The sequence below is a fragment of the Macaca nemestrina genome, chromosome 12 (assembly GCF_043159975.1).
Source record: "Macaca nemestrina isolate mMacNem1 chromosome 12, mMacNem.hap1, whole genome shotgun sequence".
Taxonomy (NCBI): domain Eukaryota; kingdom Metazoa; phylum Chordata; class Mammalia; order Primates; family Cercopithecidae; genus Macaca; species Macaca nemestrina.
The window spans coordinates 75,563,747-75,584,624 of NC_092136.1; the positions used below are offsets into that span (position 1 = coordinate 75,563,747).

The 20,878-nt window shown below is 43.5% G+C and overlaps 1 protein-coding gene across 5 annotated transcripts in view; it reads left to right on the top strand.

Moving 5' to 3' along the window:
* GVQW3 (GVQW motif containing 3) overlaps nucleotides 1-20,307 on the top strand; it is a 29,493-nt gene extending 9,186 nt beyond the window's left edge. For 2 of the 5 annotated variants that reach the window (XM_071075329.1, XM_071075328.1), the window contains exon 3: nucleotides 18,675-20,307. In XM_071075329.1, coding sequence (XP_070931430.1) covers nucleotides 18,675-18,914 — 240 coding nt within the window. In that variant the 3' untranslated portion in view covers nucleotides 18,915-20,307. Of the gene's footprint in view, nucleotides 1-5,462; nucleotides 5,566-18,674 lie in introns of all 5 variants that reach the window. The other 3 variants (XR_003015213.2, XR_011610940.1, XR_011610939.1) reach the window with 3 other exon arrangements.
* The last annotated feature ends 571 nt before the right edge of the window (nucleotides 20,308-20,878 follow it).

A 20,878-nucleotide genomic window follows, 5' to 3' on the forward strand; every position in this document is an offset into this window, starting at 1 on the left:
AGAAATGTTCCTCCTCATGAGCACACGTTTCAGTGAGGGAGACAGACAAGAAATAAGATAAATTAGTAAAAATATCTATGTTAGATAGTGATTATTAGATGTGAGGCTTACATTAAACAGTGTATATGAGGCACACAGCACAACACCTGGCATGGAGTAAGTGCTCAATAGAGAATAATTTCTTCTGTTTCTTGAGGCGTCCTAACAGCTCCGGAATTACTCTACAACGTGGTGGTAGTCGGTAAGAAGCCTGACTCATAGCTTTCTATCTCTTGCCAGTTAAGGCCTAAACCTGTTTTTGCTTAAGAAGACAAAAGAATTCTTACAGTGGTGTTTTGTACTTCCTGTATGGCAGATTAATCAAGGTGGTGCCTAAACACTGTTGATAAATGACCTTTTCTGGAGCCAGTTGGCAGGAGTCTTTGCCTGGGGCAGGATGGCAGGTGTTAAGTCCACAAAGACAAATGCATAGTGTCATAGCTATTTAAGCAAAACAGACCAGAAGACCAAAATGGCTGTTTCTCTTAAAGAAAAGATGTGTGCCCTATTTCCTGGGCCAAACGCTGGAGCACTGAGCAAAGTTAGCAGTATTAGAAGGAAACTGCCTACTGCATTATTTATGGGATACAAGGGCATTGACAGAAAGCCAGGAAAAGGAGAGTTTAATGCTTTGCGGTTTTGATATTTTTGTCCATTGTAGAAAATTTGGAAAGTTTAGAAATGTTTAAAGAAGCAGCCAGGAGTCCACTCCTAGGGTTCGGGTCTTTCATCAGACCCATCTCCTTGCCTCAGCTTCCTCCTTCAAAAACAGCCAGCCAGGCCGGGCACGGTGGCTCACGCCTGTAATCCCAGCCATTTGGGAGGCTGAGGCGGGCAGATCACTTGAGGTAAGGAGTTCGAGACCAACCTGGCCATCATGGTAAAACCCCGTCTCTACTAAAAATACAAAAATTAGCTGGGCGTGGTGGTGCACGCCTGTAATCCCAGCTACTCAGAAGGCTGATGCAGGAGAATTGCTTGGACCTGGGCGGTGGAGGTTGCAGTGAGCTGAGATCACACCACTGCACTCCAGCCTGGGCGAGAGAGTGAGACTCTGTCTCAAAAAAAAAACAAAAACAAAAACAAAAAACAGCAGTCATTTGCTGAATTCCTTCTTTGAGCCTGGGCCTGCACTAGGCACAGAGTACAGCCCTTGTCCTTGGGCAGTGCCCAGCATTGTGGGTTAGGGAAGGGGCCAGAGGTTGAGAGGAGCACCAAGAAAGGATTTCTACCTTAGACTGTCAATTTTTCTCAGAGGACAGAGCTGAGGAACAAACTTTTGTGAAGAATTGGAACAGAAAGTTGTAATCATCAACTGAGGGTGATTGTGAAAATGAGACAGTGGACTGTAAAGGAGCAAAACACAGAACGATGGTAACTGTAGCTCTTCTTATGTAAGAGAGCCTGGAGCTCTGTCCACAAGGATTTAGTGTGTAATATTACCTCTCAGAAGAAACTGGACTTGAGGCTGTGGGCCAGTGCCCCTGTACCTCGCATTAAGAACCTAATAAGTGAAAATTCAGGATTACAACCCAAACTCGATGAGGGAATTGGCCCAGGGAGGTTGAATGATTTTCTTGAATCACACATTTAGTTGGTGGCAGAGCCAGGATAATAATGAACGACCTTGAACTTCACTCAATCTGTGAGTTTTTTCTATTACTCCATCAGTAATTATTTCCTTTACTAAAATGTACATTCTTACAGTATCTTTAAAATCATGCTCACCCTCGCATTTAACAAATGATTTACCAACAGTTGGTTTACATACAATGTTTAAGGAACATATTTATAGCATAGAAAGTGGTGCAGAGGGTTTTACCAAATTTCTCTAGGGTGTCCAGGTCCCCTGGTCCTTCCAGAGGTGTGTATTCGTAAGTAAATGTTGGCATTCTGTCATCCATTTTTTCCAGATGTTCTTCCCAAGTAGTGTGTTATGTTTTGTGTTTTTAATATGTCTCATATATGTTTTTAAAAATCTGGGCATGTAAATCCTAATAAAGCTCTCAACTATCTCCTCTGTGCTGTCTCAGATTTCTGAGTATGCTTATATTCATGACACAGTGTCTGAAGTCATGAATGCTATCACATAATTAGGACTTATATCCCTAAACCCCAGTCTTATGTTTCTAGATGTTCTGAAAATTCTTTACACTTCACTTATAAATGCCACTATACTGTGCCATGACATTTCCATAGTAACATATATTTCAAACATGAAAACAGGAAGCCCAAGGAAAAGGGAAGTTGGTTTCCAATGCATAAATAAAAAAATTAAAAATTGTAGAATACATAAAATGAGGTGATGGGTGTAGTATGAGGGGATACAATTAGGGGACTGTGTATTTTATTCTACTTTGACCTCCTGAACAGAATGTTCCTGCAGGCTCACCTTAAGGATGGGCAGTACCTACCACCCACCCAGTGACCCAATCTTGGAATCATGCTTTCTTTGACCCTGAGCAGGTCCATGTGGTTTCCCCAACATCTCATACTGTCACCTACTGCAACTGGACAGGGGTGGCCACCCACCTCTCACCTCACCGTCTGAAGACCATCCCCTACACTGCTCCTATGCTATTTGGCTTGGAGTTTGCTGAAAACTGGAGGCTTTGGACACCAACTTTTTGAGCTTGCTCAATCATGCCCCACTTTGTGCCTGGAATCCCTCTCTGCTGCCATCCACCTGGCAAACTCCCCTTTTGGACTCAAGCCTCAGTCTCACCATTGCTGTTCTCCCCCACCACCCACCAACCCACTCAGTGAAGCAGCTGCCCTCCCCCACCATCATGTACAATGCACATTCTTTATTTTATTTTATTTTTTTAGCTTTAGCTTTTGTGGATACATAGTAGGTGTATATATTTATGGAGTACATTGGATATTTTGATTCAGGCATACAATGTATAATAATCACATCAGGGTAAATGGGGTATCCATCATCTCAAGCATTCATCCTTTGTGTTACAAACAATCCAATTATATTCTTAGTTATTATTATTATTATTATTTGAGAGGAGTCTTGCTCTGTCACCTAGGCTGGAGTGCAATGGTGCCATCTTGGCTCACTGCAGCCTCCACCTCCTGGGTTCAAGCAATTTTCGTGCTTCAGCCTCCCGAGTAGCTGGCATTACAGGTGCACGCCACCACACCTGGCTAATTTTTGTGTTTTAGTAGAGACAAGGTTTCACCATGTTGACCAGGCTGGTCTTGAACTCCTGACCTCAGGTGATCTGCCTGTCTTGGCCTCCCAAAGTGCTGGGATTACAGGCGTGAGCCACCACGCCCAGGCTTCCTTTAGTTATTTTTAAATGTACAATTACATTATTATGACTATAGTCACCCTGCTGTGCTATCAAATATTAGATCTTATTCATTCTTTCTAATTATTTTTTGGTACCCATTTACCATCCCTTCTTCCCCCCACCCCACCCTCCACTATCCTTCCCAGCCTCTGGTAACCATCATTCTACTCTCTATATCCATAAGTTCATTTATTTTAATTTTAGCTCCTATAAGTAAGTGAGAGGTTTGTCTTTCTGTGCTTGGCTTATTTCACTTAACATAATGACCTCCAGTTCCATCCATGTTGTTGCAAATGACAGAATCTCATTCTTTTTAATGACTGAATAGCACTCCATTGTGTACATATGCCACATTCTCTTTATCTATTTGTCTGTTGACGGACACTTGGGCTGCTTCCAAATCTTGGCTATTGTGAATAGTGCTGCAAAAAAACATGGGAGTGCAGGTATCTGTTTGATATACCGATTTGCTTTCTTTTGGGTATATACCTAGCAATGGGATTGCTAGATTATATGGTAGCTCTATTTTTAGTTTTTTGCAGAACCTTCAAACTGTTCTCTGTAGTGGATGTACTCATTTACATTCCCATCAGCAGTGTATGAGGGTTCCCTTTTCTCCGCATCCTTGCCAACATTCATTATTGCCTGTCTTTTGAATAAAAGCAATTTTAACTGGGGTGAGATGATATCTGATTGTAGCAATGCACATTCTGACGTCAAGAAAACTGGAACACTTAACTGAACTTAGTTGTTTGCAGGATGTTTTTCTTCCCTACCAGCCCAGGACCTCCTAAAAGCCAAGCCCACATCTGATTCTTCCGTGTTCCCTGCACCCAGAATAAACCTTGCCTGGAACTGCTCAATAAATGTTTGATAGATGAATGAAAGAAGGGATTTTTCTGGTAATTTTTTTATTGTGGTAAAATTCATATGACAAAATTCACCATTTTAACCACTTTAAAGTGTACATCTCAGTTGCATTTAGTGCATTCACAGTGCTGTGCAACCATCGCCACTATCTAGTTCAGAACATTTTCATCACACTAGAAGGAAACCCTATACTCATTAAGCAGTCATTCTCCATTCTTTCTTATCCTTGGCCCCAGCAACCATTAATCAACTTTCTATCTCTATGGATATGTTTGGACTCATGTATGTCTGTTTTATATTTTGAGTAATAATCCCATACTGTGTTATTTATTTTGTTGCTCAAGTTGTTCCAGCTTTGGCCATTGGATGTTTTTTCAGGTTGGCTTCTGTGTCCCTTTGATGTGCTCGTAACCTTTTGTTTTTTCTTAGCAGGTCCTTACCTTCTGGTACTACAATATACTCCAAGATTATCTTGTTTTTTGCCTCTCCACACCTGAGACCAGCCATTTCTCTATTCTCGATTTCTCTCTAGCCCTGGTTCATTTTATTGGAGAATGGTGTTTAGAAGATATGGGCAATGAGTGTATTGCTACCAGAATTTGGGTTTTTTTGACATCTTCCATGTCTCTACTTAACACGCTCAATTTTTTTCTCTAGGTTATTGATCACATGGAATACAGTTATAATGGTTTTAATGACTTTATCTACCAATTTTACCTATCTCCCTCAGTTTCAGTTGACTGACTTTTGGAAACAGTTTTTGGCTACTACTTTTAAGCTTTGTTAGATGAGACCAGAGTAATATTAGTCTAGGGCTAATTTTGCCCCAGTGTTGAGGGCACCTGAAACCTTATGAAATATGTCTTGCCACTCTAGATGTTAGGAATAGGAAGTGGACCTGTGTGATCTCCAAAAATAGTTCCTTCTAATCCTTTTAGGTAGTTCTTTCTCTGGCCTCTGGTAGTTTCCTTACATGCATGCTGAAGACTTGAGGGGGCTTTGTATATTTGGAAGCAGTGTTGCCAGGTGGTACTCAGAGGTTCTGGGATATATCTTCCTGGTCAACTTTTCCTTTTGTCATTATCATTATCTTATGATTCTTTTTCCCTAGTAATTATTTTCAACTTAAAATCTGTCAATATTGCATTATTTTGCTTAGCATTTGCCTAGTATATTTTCCCATCCTTTTAATGTTTCTGTGCTATTATTATTATTATTTTATTTATTTATTTATTTTTTTTGAGACAGGGTCTTACTCCTGTTGCCCAGGCCGGAGTACAGTGGCATGATCTTGGCTCACTGCAAACTATGCTTCCCGGACTCAAGGGATCCTCCCACCACAGCTCCCCAGGTAGCTGAGACTGCACATGCATGCCACCACACCCAGCTAATTTTGTACTTTTTTGTAGGGATAGAGTTTCATCACATTGCCCAGGCTGGTCTCGAACTCCTGGGGTCAAGCAGTCATCCCACCTTGGCCTCCTAAAGTGCTGAGATTACAAGCATGAACCACCATGCCTGGGCTCAAATTAGGTGTTTTAACAGCCAGTGTTTATTTAGATTTATAAACCTGCCTACCAGTTTTGTTGCCTATCTTTCTCTCTTTTTACTGAAATATAATTCATATCCAATAAAATCATTAGTATATTTACAAAATTGTAGAACCATCACCACTAATTTTAGAACAGTTACAGCATTCCAAAAGGAAACCCCCTACCCATTAGCAGTCTCCTCATTTTCTTTAATCCCCTGGCAACCACTCATATACTTTCTGTCTCCATGGATTTGCCTATTTTGGAGATTTCATATAAATGAAATCGTAATATGTAGCCTTTTATGTCTGGCTTCTTTCACTTAGCCGAATGTGTTTAAGGTTCGTCCATGTTGGAGCATGGGTCAGTCCTTCATTCCTTTTTTTTTTTTTTTTTTTTTTTGAGACGGAGTTTCGCTCTTGTTGCCCAGGCTGGAATACAATGGCGATCTCAGCTCACCACAACCTCCACCTCCAGGGTTCAAGCAATTCTCCTGCCTTAGCCTCCTGAGTAGCTGGGGCTACAGGTGCGTGTCACCATGCCCAGCTAATTTTCGCATTTTTAGTAGAGACGGGGTTTCACCATGTTGGCCAGGATGGTCTCGGTCTCTTGACCTCGTGATCCGCCCACCTCAGCCTCCCAAAGTGCTAGGATTACAGGAGTGAGCCACCACACTCAGCCCCTTCATTCCTTTTTATGGCTGAATAACATTCCATTGTGTGGATCTACCACATTCTATTTATTTATCAGTTGATGGACATTTAGGTTGTTTTCACCTTTTGGCTATTATGCAGAATACTGCTATGAATGTTCATGTACAAGTTTTTTGTGAACATATATTTTTAATTCCCTTGGGTATACACCTAGGAGTGGTATTCATAAATAATTCATTATTTCTTGTATTCAGTGGTATGCTGGTAAATATTTAACACCAGTTTTCATTTGGTAGGGTTGGGGATCTCTGATTTGTAACATTTGTTAATTTCTAGAGTGTAAATATTCAAATTACCAATGTGGCACATTGAATGTAGAGTTGGGAAGAGATGCAGAGCAGTACACCATTCCATAGTATGTCTACTGTATAAACACAGGAGATACAAATAAAAGTTGCATGGATAATAGCATAATGTGGTAAAATAATTAAGACATGTATTGTAAGGATTTTTGACCTTTATATTTAAAGTGATTCATTTAACTGTAAAGTTTACATAATTTAATTTTTGAAAATGGGCTGGATGAGGTGGCTTATGCCCGTAATCCCAGCACTTTGGGAGGCTGAGGCAGGTGGATCATCTGAGGTCAGGAGTTTTGAGACCAGCCTGGCCAACATGGTGAAACCCCATCTCTACAAAAGTATGAAAAGTAGCCTGGCGTGGTGACTTGTGCCTGTAGTCCCAGCTACTTGGGAGGCTGAGGTAGGAGAATCCCTTGAACCCAGGAGGCAGAAGTTGTAGTGAGCCAAGATGGCACCACTGCACTCTAGCCTGGGTCATAGAGTGAGACTCTGTCTCAAAAAAAAAAAAAAAAAAAAAAAAAGAAAGAAAAGAAAAGAAAGAAAATGACTGTGTAACAACCAATTCTCAAAATTCCTGAAAGTTTTAACAGTCTGCTATCTGGGCTGATGAGATCTAGCTTCAGTGCCTCACTTGTATCCCACACCTTACATGCTACTACTTCTTTCTGCATTACATTTTCTTTGTTCTTTTTTTTTTTTTTTTCTTTCGAGACAGAGTCTCACTTTGTAACCCAAGCTGCCAAGCTAGAGTGCCGTGGTGCAATCTCAGCTCACTGCAGCTCTGCCTCCAGGGCTTAAGTGATTTCATGCCTCAGCTTCCCGAGTATCTGGGACTACAGGTGCACACCACCACGCCCAGCTAATTTTTTGTATTTCTAGTAGAGACGGGGTTTCACCATGTTGCCCAGGGTGGTCTCGAACTCCTGAGCTCAGGTGATCTGCCTGCCTCGGCCTCCCAAAGTGCTGGGATTACAGGTGTGAGCCACTGTGCCTGGCCTCAATTTTCTTTAAAAAAAATTTTTTTTAATGGAGTTGGTCTTGCTATGCTGGCCAGGTTGGTCTTGAACGCCTGACCTCAAGCGATCCTCCCACCTCAGCCTCCTAAAGTGCTAGGATTATAGGCATGAGCCACCATGCCCAGCCTGAATTCAATTTTCTTTTCTTTTCTTTTTTTTTTTTTTGAGATGGAGTCTTGCTCTGTCGCCCAGGCTGGAGTGCAGTGGCCAGATCTCAACTCATTGCGAGCTCTGCCTCCCGGGTTTACATCATTCTCCTGCCTCAGCCTCCCAAGTAGCTGGGACTACAGGCGCCCACCACCTTGCCTGGCTAGTTTTTTGTATTTTTTAGTAGAGACGGGGTTTCACCGTGTTAGCCAGGATGGTCTCGATCTCCTGACCTCATGATCCACCCGTCTCGGCCTCCCAAAGTGCTGGAATTACAGGCTTGAGCCACCGCACCCGGCCTCAATTTTCTTATAGAAGTGTATCTGTTAATGTGTTAAAATACTTCCAGCAAGTTTCTGTGAGGTAAACTGTCTTTGTTCATCAGAAAATGTCTGTAAGTTTGGCTCTCACTTGTTAATTTGACTGTGTATAGGATTCTGGTTTGAGATCTGTTTTTTGTGCACACTTTGAAGATATTATCCTACTGTCTCCTGGTTCCCATTGTTGCTGATGAGAAAGCTGATTTCATTGTAGTTAACATTCCTTTTGATAATCTGACCCTTGTCACTGCAGACTTTTGTATTTGCCTTGTGGTTCTGCAGTTTCATCAGTATGTGACTAGTCGTGTAATTATTTATTCTTTTATTTTATTTTATTTTATTTTATTTTATTTTATTTTATTTTATTTTATTTTATTTTACTTGAGACAGGGTCTCACTCTGTCACCCAGGCTGTAGTGCAGTGGCACAATCTCAGCTCACTGCAACCTCTACCTCCCAGGTTCAAGTGATTCTCCTGCCTCAGCCTCCTGAGTAACTGGGATTACAGGCATGCACCACCACTGCCTGGCTAATTTTTGTATTTTTAGTAGAGATGGGGTTTCACCATGTTGGCCAGGCTGATCTCGAACTCCTGACCTCAAATGATCCACCCACCTTGGCCTCCCAAAGTGCTGGGATTACCGGCATGAGCCACCGTGCCTGGACTGTTTATTTACTGTCTTGGTATGTTTCTCCAGTTTTGGAAAATTATCAATAATTCATGATGGTTAATTGTATTTGTCAATTTGACTGGGCCACGGGGTGCCCAGATATTTGGTCACACAATTATTCTGGGTGTGTCTGGGAGGGTGTTTCTGGATGCGTTAACATTTGAATCAATAGGCTGAGTAAAGCACACTGCCCTTTCTAATAATGCGAAGGGGCCTCATTCAATTGTTGAAGGCCTGAATGGAACAAAAAGGCTGACTCTCCTGCAAGTAAGAGGAAACTCCTCCTACCTGGCTGCTCGAAATAGGACATCAGTCTTTTCCTGCCTCCAGACTCAAACTGAAACATCAGCTCTTTTTTTGGGTCTCAAGACTGCAGGATTTTGAACTGGAACTTACACCACTGGCTCTCCTTTTCCTCAGGCCTCTGGACACAGGCTGGAAAGTCACTGTTGGCTCTCCTGGGTCTACAGCTTGCCAGGTACAGATCTTGGAACTTCTCAGCCTCCATAATTGCGTGAGCCAATTCCTTATAATAAATCTCTCTCTCTCTCTGTACACACACACACACACACACACACACACAGACACACACACATCTTGTTGGTTCTGTTTCCTGTTTCTCTGAAGAACCCCATAATATTTTAAATAATGATTTTCCACCATTCCCTCTGTTAAATCTTTGGTTTTTCTTGAGATGGAGTTTCGCTCTGGTCACCCAGGCTGGAGTGCATTGGCGTGATCTCTGCTCACTGCCACCTCCGCCTCCCAGGTTCAAGCAATTCCCATCTTAGCCTCCCGATTAGCTGGGATTACAGGCAGCTGCCACCACGCCCAGCTAATTTTTGTATTTTTCAGTAGAGACAGGGTTTCACCATGTTGGCCAGGTTGGTCCTGAACTCCTGACCTCAGATAATCCTCCTGCCTCAGCCTCCCAAAGTGCTGGGATTGCAGGCGTGAGCCACTGCGCCTAGCCCTTTTTTTTTTTTTTTTTTGAGATGGAGTCTCACACCCTTGTCGCCGATGCTGGAGTGCAATGGCGCAATGTCAGCTCACTGCAACCTCCGCCTCCTGGGTTCAAGTGATTCTCTTGGCTCAGCCTCCCGAGCAGCTGGGATTACAGGTGCACGCCACCACGCCTGGCTAATTTTTGTATTTTTAGTAGAGCCAGGGTTTCACCATTTGACCAGATTGGTCTCGAACTCCTGACCTCAGGTGATCTGCCCACCTCAGCCTCCCAAAGTGCTGGGATTACAGGCATGAGCCACTGCACCCGGTCCCTCTGTTAAATCTTTCTGGAACTCCTATGAGACATCTGTTTGGCTCTCTCTTTTTATTCTTCATTTCTCTTAAATTCTTGTTCAGGTTTTCTCTGTTTATCTCCCTTTACTCCATTTTGGGTCATGTCCTCAAAATGTCTCTTCAGATTCCCTCTTCAGCTAGCTCGAATATGTAGGTTAACTCATCTTTGAGTCTTTAATTTTAGTAATTATGTTTTTATTTCTGGAAGTTCTATATGGTTCTTTTTCAAATTTCCCAACTCTTTCTCCTCCATACTATTCTGTTCCTTTATTATCCTTTATTATGCCTTCTATTTTATTTATATATATATAGATATATAAAATACATGGGATAAAATACATCGCACTATTAGAAAGGGCAGTCTGCTTTTCTTCCATGAAAAGGAGACAGGCGCGTGCCACCACACCCGGCTAATTTTTGTATTTTTAGTAGAGACAGGGTTTCACCATGTTGGTCAAGCTGGTCTGGAACCCTGACCTCATGATCTGCCTGCCTCGGTTTCCCAAAGTGCTGGGATTACAGGCATGAGTCACCACTCCCGGCCTTGGAGGTAGACATAATCTCCTGTATTAGGGTTCTCCAGAGAAACAGGACCATTAGGAGATATATGTAAATAGATTTATTCTGTCATATGATTTATTGTGATTATGGAGGCTGAGAAGTCCTTTGAACTGCCATTTGCAAGCTGGAGCCCAGGAAAGCCAATGGTGGTGTTCTAGTCCAAGCCCAAAGACGAAGACCTGAGAACTAGAGTTTAGTGGGTTTTGTTGTTTGTTTGTTTGTTTGTTTAGAAACAGGATATTGTTCTGGCACCCAGGCTGGAGTATAGTGGCACGATTTTAGCTCACTGCAGCCTTGCATTCCTGGGCTCAAGCAGTCCTCCCGCCTCAGCCTCCTGAGTAGGTGGGACTACAGACATGTGCCACCATGCCCAAATAATTTTTTATTTTTATTTTTTGTAGAGACGGAACCTCACTATGTTGCCCAGGCTGGTCTTGAACTCCTTGTCTCAAGGGATCCTCCTGCCTTGGCCTCCCAAAGCTCTGGGATTATCAGCATGAGCCACCATGCCCAGCCAAAACCAGGTGTAAACTCCAGTCTGAGTCCAAAGGCCGAAGAGCCAGGAGTGCTGGTGCACAAGGGCAGGAGAAGATAGATGTCACAGCTCAAGAAGCAAGAACAAATTTGCCCTTCTCCTATCTTTTTGTTCTATTCAGGTCCTCAATTAATTGGATGATGTCCATGCACATCCTAATGAAGGGGTACCTCTTCGTTACTCAGTCTACCAATTCAAATGCTAATCTCTTCCAGAAACATCCCCACAGACACACCCAGAAATAATGTTTTCCAATCTATCTGAGTACCCCAGGACTCAGTCAAGTGAACACACAAAATTGGCTGTCACATCTCCATTTTGTTTATTTATTTATTTATTTTAGACTAGTTAAGTTTAGTAGTGAGAAAGAGGGAAGGAGTAGAACGAGGAGTTCAATCTGTGATTGACTGTGAACAATCGATTGAGATAACTCACTACCTTTGGACCAGCCATCTCCATTTTACAAATAAGAAAACTGAAGCTCAGAAAGGTTGTCTAAACTGCTTAAAGCCATACAACTTTAAGTGCGGAAATAGGTTTTGTGTTCAATCTGTTTGTCTATAAAATCCCATGTGGGACATCCAGGCATCTAAAAGGTAGCTCAGTACGTCTGCCTTCTCTCCATTGTTAGCCTTTATGGACAATTTTTGCTGGAGCAAATATTCTGAAAAAGATTCCTCCTGTTTCCTATGGGCGTAAACAGCAAGCAGGTGAAGCCAGGCTGTCTTGAGACTGGGAGCCCCTGGTAGGAGCATTTGGCTGGAAAGATGTGGAAGTCAATAAGCATTTCCTCCACCACCCAGAAGCATCTCCAAGCTTCTGCAGGAGGTGGGCAGTGAAGGGGACGTACCAAGCATCCCGCGCATAATCTTTGGTCTGCCTCAGGCAGAAGGAGGAAGCCCAGGCCACGGTAGGACTTACCTGTTGAGTCCTTCTGGGTTTGGGCCATGTCTTAGCAGAGACTGGCATACTCTCAGGCTTTTCACTTCCTTCCTTAGATTGGGGGCACCTCTTACCCTGTGCATCTTGCACAAAGCCTGGTCCTGAGTAGGTGCCCTGCAAAGGTGCAGGGGATCAATGGGGATGACTGAGGTCTAACTGAAGAAAGAGAAGGCATTTCAAGTCTCTACAGGATGGGAACTTTAATGAGTACAAATAGCTACCCTTTATTGAGCATTGATTATGTGTGGACACTTTTTATGCATGTATATTGCAATATTTTTAGCTGCAAGTAATGATAACTAACAGTGACTTAAAGAGGTAGTTATTTTCTAGCATAACAAGAATTCCAAAGGTGCTACTTTGGTCTTTCCATCTTGGTTACAAGATGACTGTGACACCCAGCCCTCACCTCCAAGTTCAAGGCAAGCAGGGGTTGGGAGGCACAGACAGTTCAGACTCAGCAGTCCTGTTTCATCAGGAAAGCAAAAGCTCTCCCAGTAACTCCCAGCAGAGTTCTATTAAATCTCATTGGCCCAAGGGAGCTGCAGTGGTAGGTAACAAGGAGCAAATGACTTTTGGGTAGCCAGTCAACAGGGTCTGCCATGTGCATAGGAAGCACAGTATGTATTTGGCATGGAGTCGGTACTCAATAAGCATTAGCTATTTGGTATGCCTGTGCGTGTTTGTGTGTCTACGTGTGGTTATATGTATATTCTCCATTTTCCCAAACAGTCCTTGGAAGTAGGTAGCATCCTCCTTTACTAATGGGACCTATCACACAGCTGGCAAAAGGCACAGGCTGAGCCACACAACAGACTCATTTCTTTCTGACTGAAGTCTGAAGGCTCTTTCCATTGCCATGCCATGTTCCGCCCTCCCCTTAAACTGCCCCTCTAAAATATTGTCTTGGAGTCACATCAGGTCCGAGTGGACTTGAGGAAGAAAGAAGAGGGAAGGAGATCAGATCAGTACTGTTGTCCAGGCTGTAGTGCAGTGGATTGTAGCTCGCTGCAGCCTCCAGTGATCCTCCTGCCTCAGCCTTCCAAGTAGCTAGGACAACAGGTGCATGCTACCATGCCTGGCTAATTAATTAAAAAAAAATTTTTTTTTGTAGAGACAGGGTCTCACTATGTTGCCCTGGCTGGTCTTGAACTCCTGGGCTCCAGTGATCCTCCTCCTTCAGTCTCCCAAAGTGCTAGAATTACAGGCATTAGCCACCATGCCTGGTCTGGAGATCAGTTCTTTTTTACTTTTTTTGAGACAGGCTCTCCCTATGTCACTGAGGCTACAATGCAGTGGTTCAATCACAGCTCACTGTAGCCTCTACCTCCTGGGCTCAGGTGATCCTCCCACCTCAGCCTCCTGAGTAGCTGGGCCTATAGGCATGTATCACCATGCCCGCTAATTTTTGCATTTTTTATAGAGTCAGGGTTTCACCATGTTGCCCACTCTGGCCTCAAACTCCTGGGCTCAAGCAATCCACCCACCTAGGCCTCCCAAAATGCCGGGACTATAGGTGTGAGCCACCACACCTGGCCTGGAGTTCAGTTCTGAAATAAGTTGACACCTGGTCCTGGGGCTATCCACAGAGTAACGATGAAGTCATGAGAGGAGGTTCCATAACTGTGTGCTAGAGTCATTCCTCCACCTGAGTGCAGCCGCTTTGGAATGGTCATGCTAAAAGGCTCAGCCTTTATTCTGATGATGCCACTACTGCCCAGAACTCCTCTGGGACTTGCTTTACAAGTTGCAAAAGACCTCAATCTCATTACTGTAATACTGCACTTCATTTCTGACCCCAAACCCAGCTGTAGCTTCTCATCTCACGAACTTCAAGTGACTTTTGACTATTGCCAAAAATCAAAAATCATTCCCTGAAGACAGAGTGTATTGTAATTTAGATGCAAAAAAATGTGTTGTCTGCTTTGCAGCCAATTTTCAAATAAAAAAGAAATGTTTAAAGCAGTGGAAGCACTGTTTAAATAAATATGCCGGGCCAGGCGCGGTGGCTCACACCTGTAATCCCAGCACTTTAGGAGGCTGAGGTGGGTGGATCACAAGGTCAGGAGATTGAGACCATCCTGGCTAACACAGTGAAACCCCGTTTCTACTAAAAATACAAGAAATTAGCCGGGCGTGGAGGTGCGTGCCTGTAGTCCCAGCTACTTGGGAGGCTGAGGCAGGAGAATGGCGTGAACCTCGGAGGCGGAGCTTGCAGTGAGCCGAGATAGCGTCACTGCACTCCAGCCTGGGCTATAGAGTGAGACTCTGTCTCAAAAAAATAAAATGAATTAATAAATAAATAAATATGCCCACCCAGGTTGACATCTTGGAAGAGGATACCTCTAAGTTTGGTTGTATAATTTCTGCTGTGTTTAAGAAAAATTACTTAACTTGTGAGACATTGTGAAAAGGACACTGGACTTGGTAAAGATACAAATGGGATTATAATGTTGGTCAGGTGAGACGTTGTTGCGTTGGTGAAATTTATAAATTGATATTTTTTTCTCAGAGCAATTTGGCAATGAGCATCACGAAGCTTTAAAGAGTTTAAAGCGGGCTGGGCGCAGTGGCTCACACCTGTAATCCCAACACTTTGGGAGGCCAAGGTGAGCAGATCACAAGTCAGGAGTTCGAGACCAGCCTGGTCAACATGGTAAAACTCCGTCGCTACTAAAAATACAAAAATTAGCTGGGTATGGTGGTGCATGCCTGTAATCCCAGCTACCCAGGAGGCTGAGGCAGAAGCCTCGCTTGAACCCGGGAGGTGGAGGTTGCAGTGAGCTGAGATCGTGCCACTGCACTCCAGCCTGGGCGACAGAGCAAGACTCCCTCTCAAAAAAAAAAAAAAAAAATTTAAACCAGTTGACCTAGGAATGAATCTTCTAGGAAGATTTCTTAGGAATCTTTCTTAGGAAAACAGAGATGCAGACAAAGATTTATGTAACAGCTATTCATTGCAGACTTATTTGTGAAAATAGTAAAAAGAAGGAAATAACCCAAATACCCCACAATGGAGAAATTGTTAAGAAAATTATGGCATACTCATTAAGAGAAATAATGCAGCTGGCCGGGCGCGGTGGCTCAAGCCTGTAATCCCAGCACTTTGGGAGGCCGAGATGGGCAGATCACGAGGTCAGGAGATCAAGACCATCCTGGCTAATACGGTGAAACCCCATCTCTACTAAAAAATACAAAAAACTAGCCGGGCGAGGTGGCGGGCACCTGTAGTCCCAGCTACTCAGGAGGCTGAGGCAGGAGAATGGTGTGAACCCGGGAGGCGGAGCTTGCAGTGAGCCGAGATCCGGCCACTGCACTCTAGCCTGGGCGACAGAGCCAGACTCCGTCTCAAAAAAAAAAGAAAAAGAAAAAAGAAAAAGAAATAATGCAGCTATTTAAGATGATGTTTTTAAAGAACTGTCAATGATGTTTGAAGATGTTCACAATAAGATAGGTGATAAAATCAGACTATAAAACCACATGCATTATATGGTCCCATTTTTACTTTCTGTATGCTAAAAAAAAGCCCTCAAGATATATCCAAAACGTTACCAGTGGTTTGATCTGGGTGATGAAATTATAAGTGATTTTCAATTTGCTTCATTATGCTTTTATATATATAATTTTATTATTATAACTGTAAATATTATTTTTATAGTTAGAAAATATGTATAATGAACATTAAAATTACTTTTTAAGAAAGAAAGAAATGTGTTTTACTGGGAGAAAAGAGATCTGTCCCCAGGGTTCTGATGGTTTAGTGGAGGAAACGAGACACGTACACAGATACGTTTATTACAAAGCAGTAAGGGCTATCATGGAGGTTTTATCAAGTGTGGAGGAAAGGATTAGCTCTGCCTGGGAGAGTTGAAGGTTAGTGAAAAGAGGTAACATTTGTTCGGGCCTTGAAGGATGAATAGGGGTCCTCTAGGGCTTTGTAAACTGTGAAGCACTATCTAAGTGTAAGTTAGTCTTTGACTTTTATGATTACTGTCAAGGCTTACCTCATATAAAGCTCTCTTTCTTGTCTCTTTCCCATGCTCCCTGAAGCCCAGGATCCCTGGGACAGGAAGCAGCAGCAGTTAAACAGTCACACATCAGTGCTCCAGCAAGTGAACTGAGGTGCATCCAACTAAGGAGCAGATCCAGGACCAGAGGAAATAAAATTATCTGGGAGCAGGGCCAGGAAGGTGCTGGTGGGTAAACAGTTCCCCCTTATTTGCCACCCTGTGGTAAGGCTGGCTTTGCTTGAGGCCTCCACCCTGAGATTTGGGGCCATCTCCATCTGGGGATGGTAAAACCTGCGAATGAGTATCACACAGCAGTCTATGATTTACATTGGCAGGAAATGGTGCGTCAGATGTCCTTACAGCCTCCAGACAGGGTGGAGTGGAAAGGAGGGGTGTGAGTGAGGGGATCAGGAAGGGTGACAAGAGATTATTTGTTCGGGAGAAATTCTCAGAAGCTCAAGATTGGAAGGGACTTAAAAGTTCTGATTTAATCCTCCCGATCCCCTTCCTAGCATCCCTATCACATTGTCATTCTTCCCAGGTGCAGCTCAGAGGCCACCTCTTCTATTACCTTCCACTTCAGTTCCTCTGGCCTATGCTTCAGGCATTTCCCATTATTTAATTTTACGAAAGAAAATTCAGTGTCCGCTACGTGCCAGGCAGTGTGCTTAGAATAGGTCCTCAATTTCAGTATGCCCTCCTGTGCCTCCTGTTGTTTATTTATGCAACAAATATATACTGAATGCCTACTATATGCCAGGCAATGTTCTAGATGTGGTAACAGAGTGGAGGAAAATATAGCCAGGATCTCAGGCTCTCACGGACCTGTCATTCTAGTAGGAGAGATATACAATAAACAAACGAAAAAATAAAATATCGGGTTATAAATGTCAAGGAGCCAGCTTTGGGAAAATTTAGGGGAAGAACTTTCTATACAAAGAGAACAGCTAATTCCAAGATTCTATGGGGGTAACCCCTGTTTGCTCTAGGAACAAAAGGAAGGAAACTGTGGCCTTGTTCATGGAAAATGCTTCCTTCTTTATCTATAAATGAAAATCCTCTTATGTGTCAGGACGTAGTTCCAGCATTGCCTCTTTAGGCGAATCTATCCTGATTTCCCAGGTAGAGGTGACCCGTATCTCCTTTTCTCCTCACTGCTCCCTGAGTAGACTTCTGTGAACACACCTGTGACACTTTGCCATTCTCACCACCTTAAATCACTGTGACTCCCTAGTGGACCTCAGTCTCATTCAAGGGCAGGACTGAGCTTCCTATCTAAATCCCTAATGTCCAGGATAGAACCTGGCATAGAGTCTGTGATCAGTAATAGTTTGTTCCTTGAATACTGAACTGTCACCCAGCACCCTATCAGAGCCTCACTAGTGATGCTTATTTGGAATTGGCAACAATTTATTGATCAGTGCCAGGCCCTGTGCTGGGTACTTTCCACCCTGCTCATTCTTACAAGTCTCACAGTCGACATGTGCAGTAAGTATCATTATTTTATTCTATAATTAAAACTCAGGCCAGACTCAGTGGCTCATGCCTGTAATCCCAGCACTTTGGGAGGCTGAGGCAGGAGGATCACTTGAACCCAGGAGTTCAAGACCAGCCTGGGCAACAGAGTAAGACCCCTATCTCTAAAAAAAAAAAATAAATAAGAAAAAGTTGGGTGTGGTAGTGCATGTCTGTAGCCCTAGCTACTCGGGAGGCTGAGATGGGAGGATCACTTGAGCCCAGGAGTTGGAGGCTGCAGTAAGCTGTGATTGCACCACTGCACTCCAGCCTCCCAAAAAGAGAGGAACTTAGAGAATTAAAGTGATTATCTGAGGTGGCTCAGTAAGAAGAAAGAGAAGTGAGATTTGAACGCAAGTCTTCTTGATGCCAAATCCCAATGGTTCCTCTTTTATGTGATGTCACTCATCATGCATCAGTTCATCTGTCCTCTCTTTTCTCCTATATAATAATTTTCCTGGGAAAAGCGTCTTTTTTTTTTTGTTTGTTTTTCATTCTACTGTATTCCTTATGACACCAGAACAGTGCTTTGTATTTAGTACGTGGTCAATACATATGTCTTAAATCTCCAAGAGGTAGAAAAGAAAGAATGAGTGTGTGAATGAATGCTTCACCCAAAGTGAATCAGTCTCTGGTAACAGTTCATAGGATGGAGATGGGCTGAAGAGAGGCGTTTCTGAGGGGAGGCACCTTCCCAAATACCTCCAGGCGTCGATTCCAGGAGGGAGCGGTGAGGATGCTGTCTCTGTGCTAAAGCACTTGTTTCTTAGAAATCACACCTTTTGCTCAGCTGCATATCTCGGCAGGCAGGCAGGGCAGAGGGGAACATGCATGGCTTCCAATGAGTTGGGAAAATGAGGTTAGGTTTCAATTCAGATACTTATTTGTGTTTTCTAGGTCTGCACGGTCTATGAATTTTCAACGAGCAGTGATTCTGTTCCTCATCTTTCATTGCTTTATGGGACTTCAGGGAATGAAAGCATAACATCCTGCTTTCCCATAAGTTCTCTGGCTGCTGCACTGGCACCAATTAAAGACAGGTCTATGCAATTAATCAAAACCAATTTGGAAGCACTCTGGCGCTGTTCCTCTGATGTACTGCCTACTCCACATACAGTAGTTCCTCAGCTGCGGTGATGGAGCCAGGCACATAGGAGCTTTTGATGAACTGGCTGTACCGGCCCCAAGTGTTAACTATGTCATCTGACATGACTAATGAGGCTCCGGACTTGATCCGCGTGAGCGGAGCAGCCCTGCTGTCTGGAGGAGGCTCAGTTTCCACAGCCAGCCTGCGAAGAGGCTGCAACGTGCAGGGTACACACTGCATCATGTCAGCTGGAGTCCTGGAGGCCTCTAGTGTTGGAACTGGGAGTCATCCATGGAGAGGGTGATGGAAACTGTGCGCCAGGCTTTGTGTTGGGTGCCAGTGTGACTGTGACCCAATTTAAACTTCTAGCTCAGCCTCCTCATTTTAGACCTGAAAATCAAGACCCAGCAAAAGTGTGAGGCTTGCCAAAGACCTGAACTTTGGAGAGAGAAATGATGGAGAAGGCATGGTCTCTGCCCTGGATGAGAGGTAAATATGTATGAGGGTAACAACTGGGGCCTGGTGCAAGTATACTTCATCAAGGTTAACCATAGGCTTCCTTTCTTCCTTCTGCAAACCTTTATCAAGGAGAAGAGTTGCTTGTGCCCTTGTCACCTCAGCATTTCCAAGAGCATGGAATTTGGAGTCAACAGATCTGGGTTTGAGTCCCAGCCCTACTTTGAGTTGATGTAATCTTGCAAATCACTTCATTTTTCTGAGCCTTGGTTTCCTCAGCTGTAACACTGGAACAGGCCAAATACTGCCCAACCAACCTACCTCCATGAGCCCTTGTGTGACTCAACTGAGTTAATGGGTGTGAAAGTGTAAGTAAGAGCCTCTGCACGTGTTAGTTATTATTCCAGTTATCATCCCCCTAAGGAACACTGGCTGAAATCTCTGGAATATGGATCCACAGATAGCTTTAACTCTCTTCCTCTTCCTGCCTCTTTCAAATGGACATAAAAACCAATTGGTCATCTGCCTATAATCTCAACAGCTTTCCCAGAGAGCCCATGCATAGAAAGAGGAAGAATTCAACCATTGTAAATTAATGTCATTCCATACATTGATTGAGCACCTACCACATGCCAGACATTGTGTGAGGGATCAGAGTTGGATAAGACATATTTCTTGGCCACCTTGAGAAGCTCACCATTTAGTAGGAGAAACAGACATGGGCATAAATAATTATAATGTACTGTAGACAAATGCAATTGCCATAGGAAAGATACAAATCAAGTGTTTTGGGAGCCAGAGGATAGAATGATTCATTCCCCAAAAGGAGATTGGAAAAAGGTTCATCAATGAAGTGGTATTGAAGGATGGGCAGGGCTTAGCTCTGTCAGGAAGAATGAGACAGGGCATTCCAGACAGAGAGACCAGCATAGGCAAATGTATGAAATCTGGAAAGGAGTGGTGATCTAAAGGGTAGAATAAAATCAAATGAGGTATGGGGTGTGAGCATGAACCAAAGAAAAATCACTGCACCCCAGGCATAAATGTTGCTGTTTCACTGTTCTCTTTGCTGGCTAAAGTCATCTTGGCCTCTGTTCCTCAGTTAGAGAGAATCCCACATTGGCCCTTCCTCCAGCAAAGCCAAACCCAAGCCCCAGCCAGCAGAGGTGAAACAAATGAACAGGGATCAACAATACCATTAGATGCAAAAATTCTTGAACTGGGAAGTGCCAGGTCACAGTCACACCTCCCCAGCCAGGGTAAGAGCTTGATCAGATGTGGCAATGACACCAACCCTGGAGCATGATGGCAAGGAACTTAAGCCTCTTGGCATGGGTCACACGCTACATTTTTCTCCTTCCCCCCTTCATCCAAAAGGAACTAGCTGCTTCTTTATGAGTGCTGCTGTCAGAATGGCTTTGGAAATCCTAGAGCTGCAGCTGGACTCAAGGCATGGCCGTGGGCCACCCCAGGGACTCGTATTTTCTGTCTTTCTATCTTTCCTTGTGAATTGTTTTTTTATTGTGCAAATAATACAGTGTTAAGAACGGAAACTTCA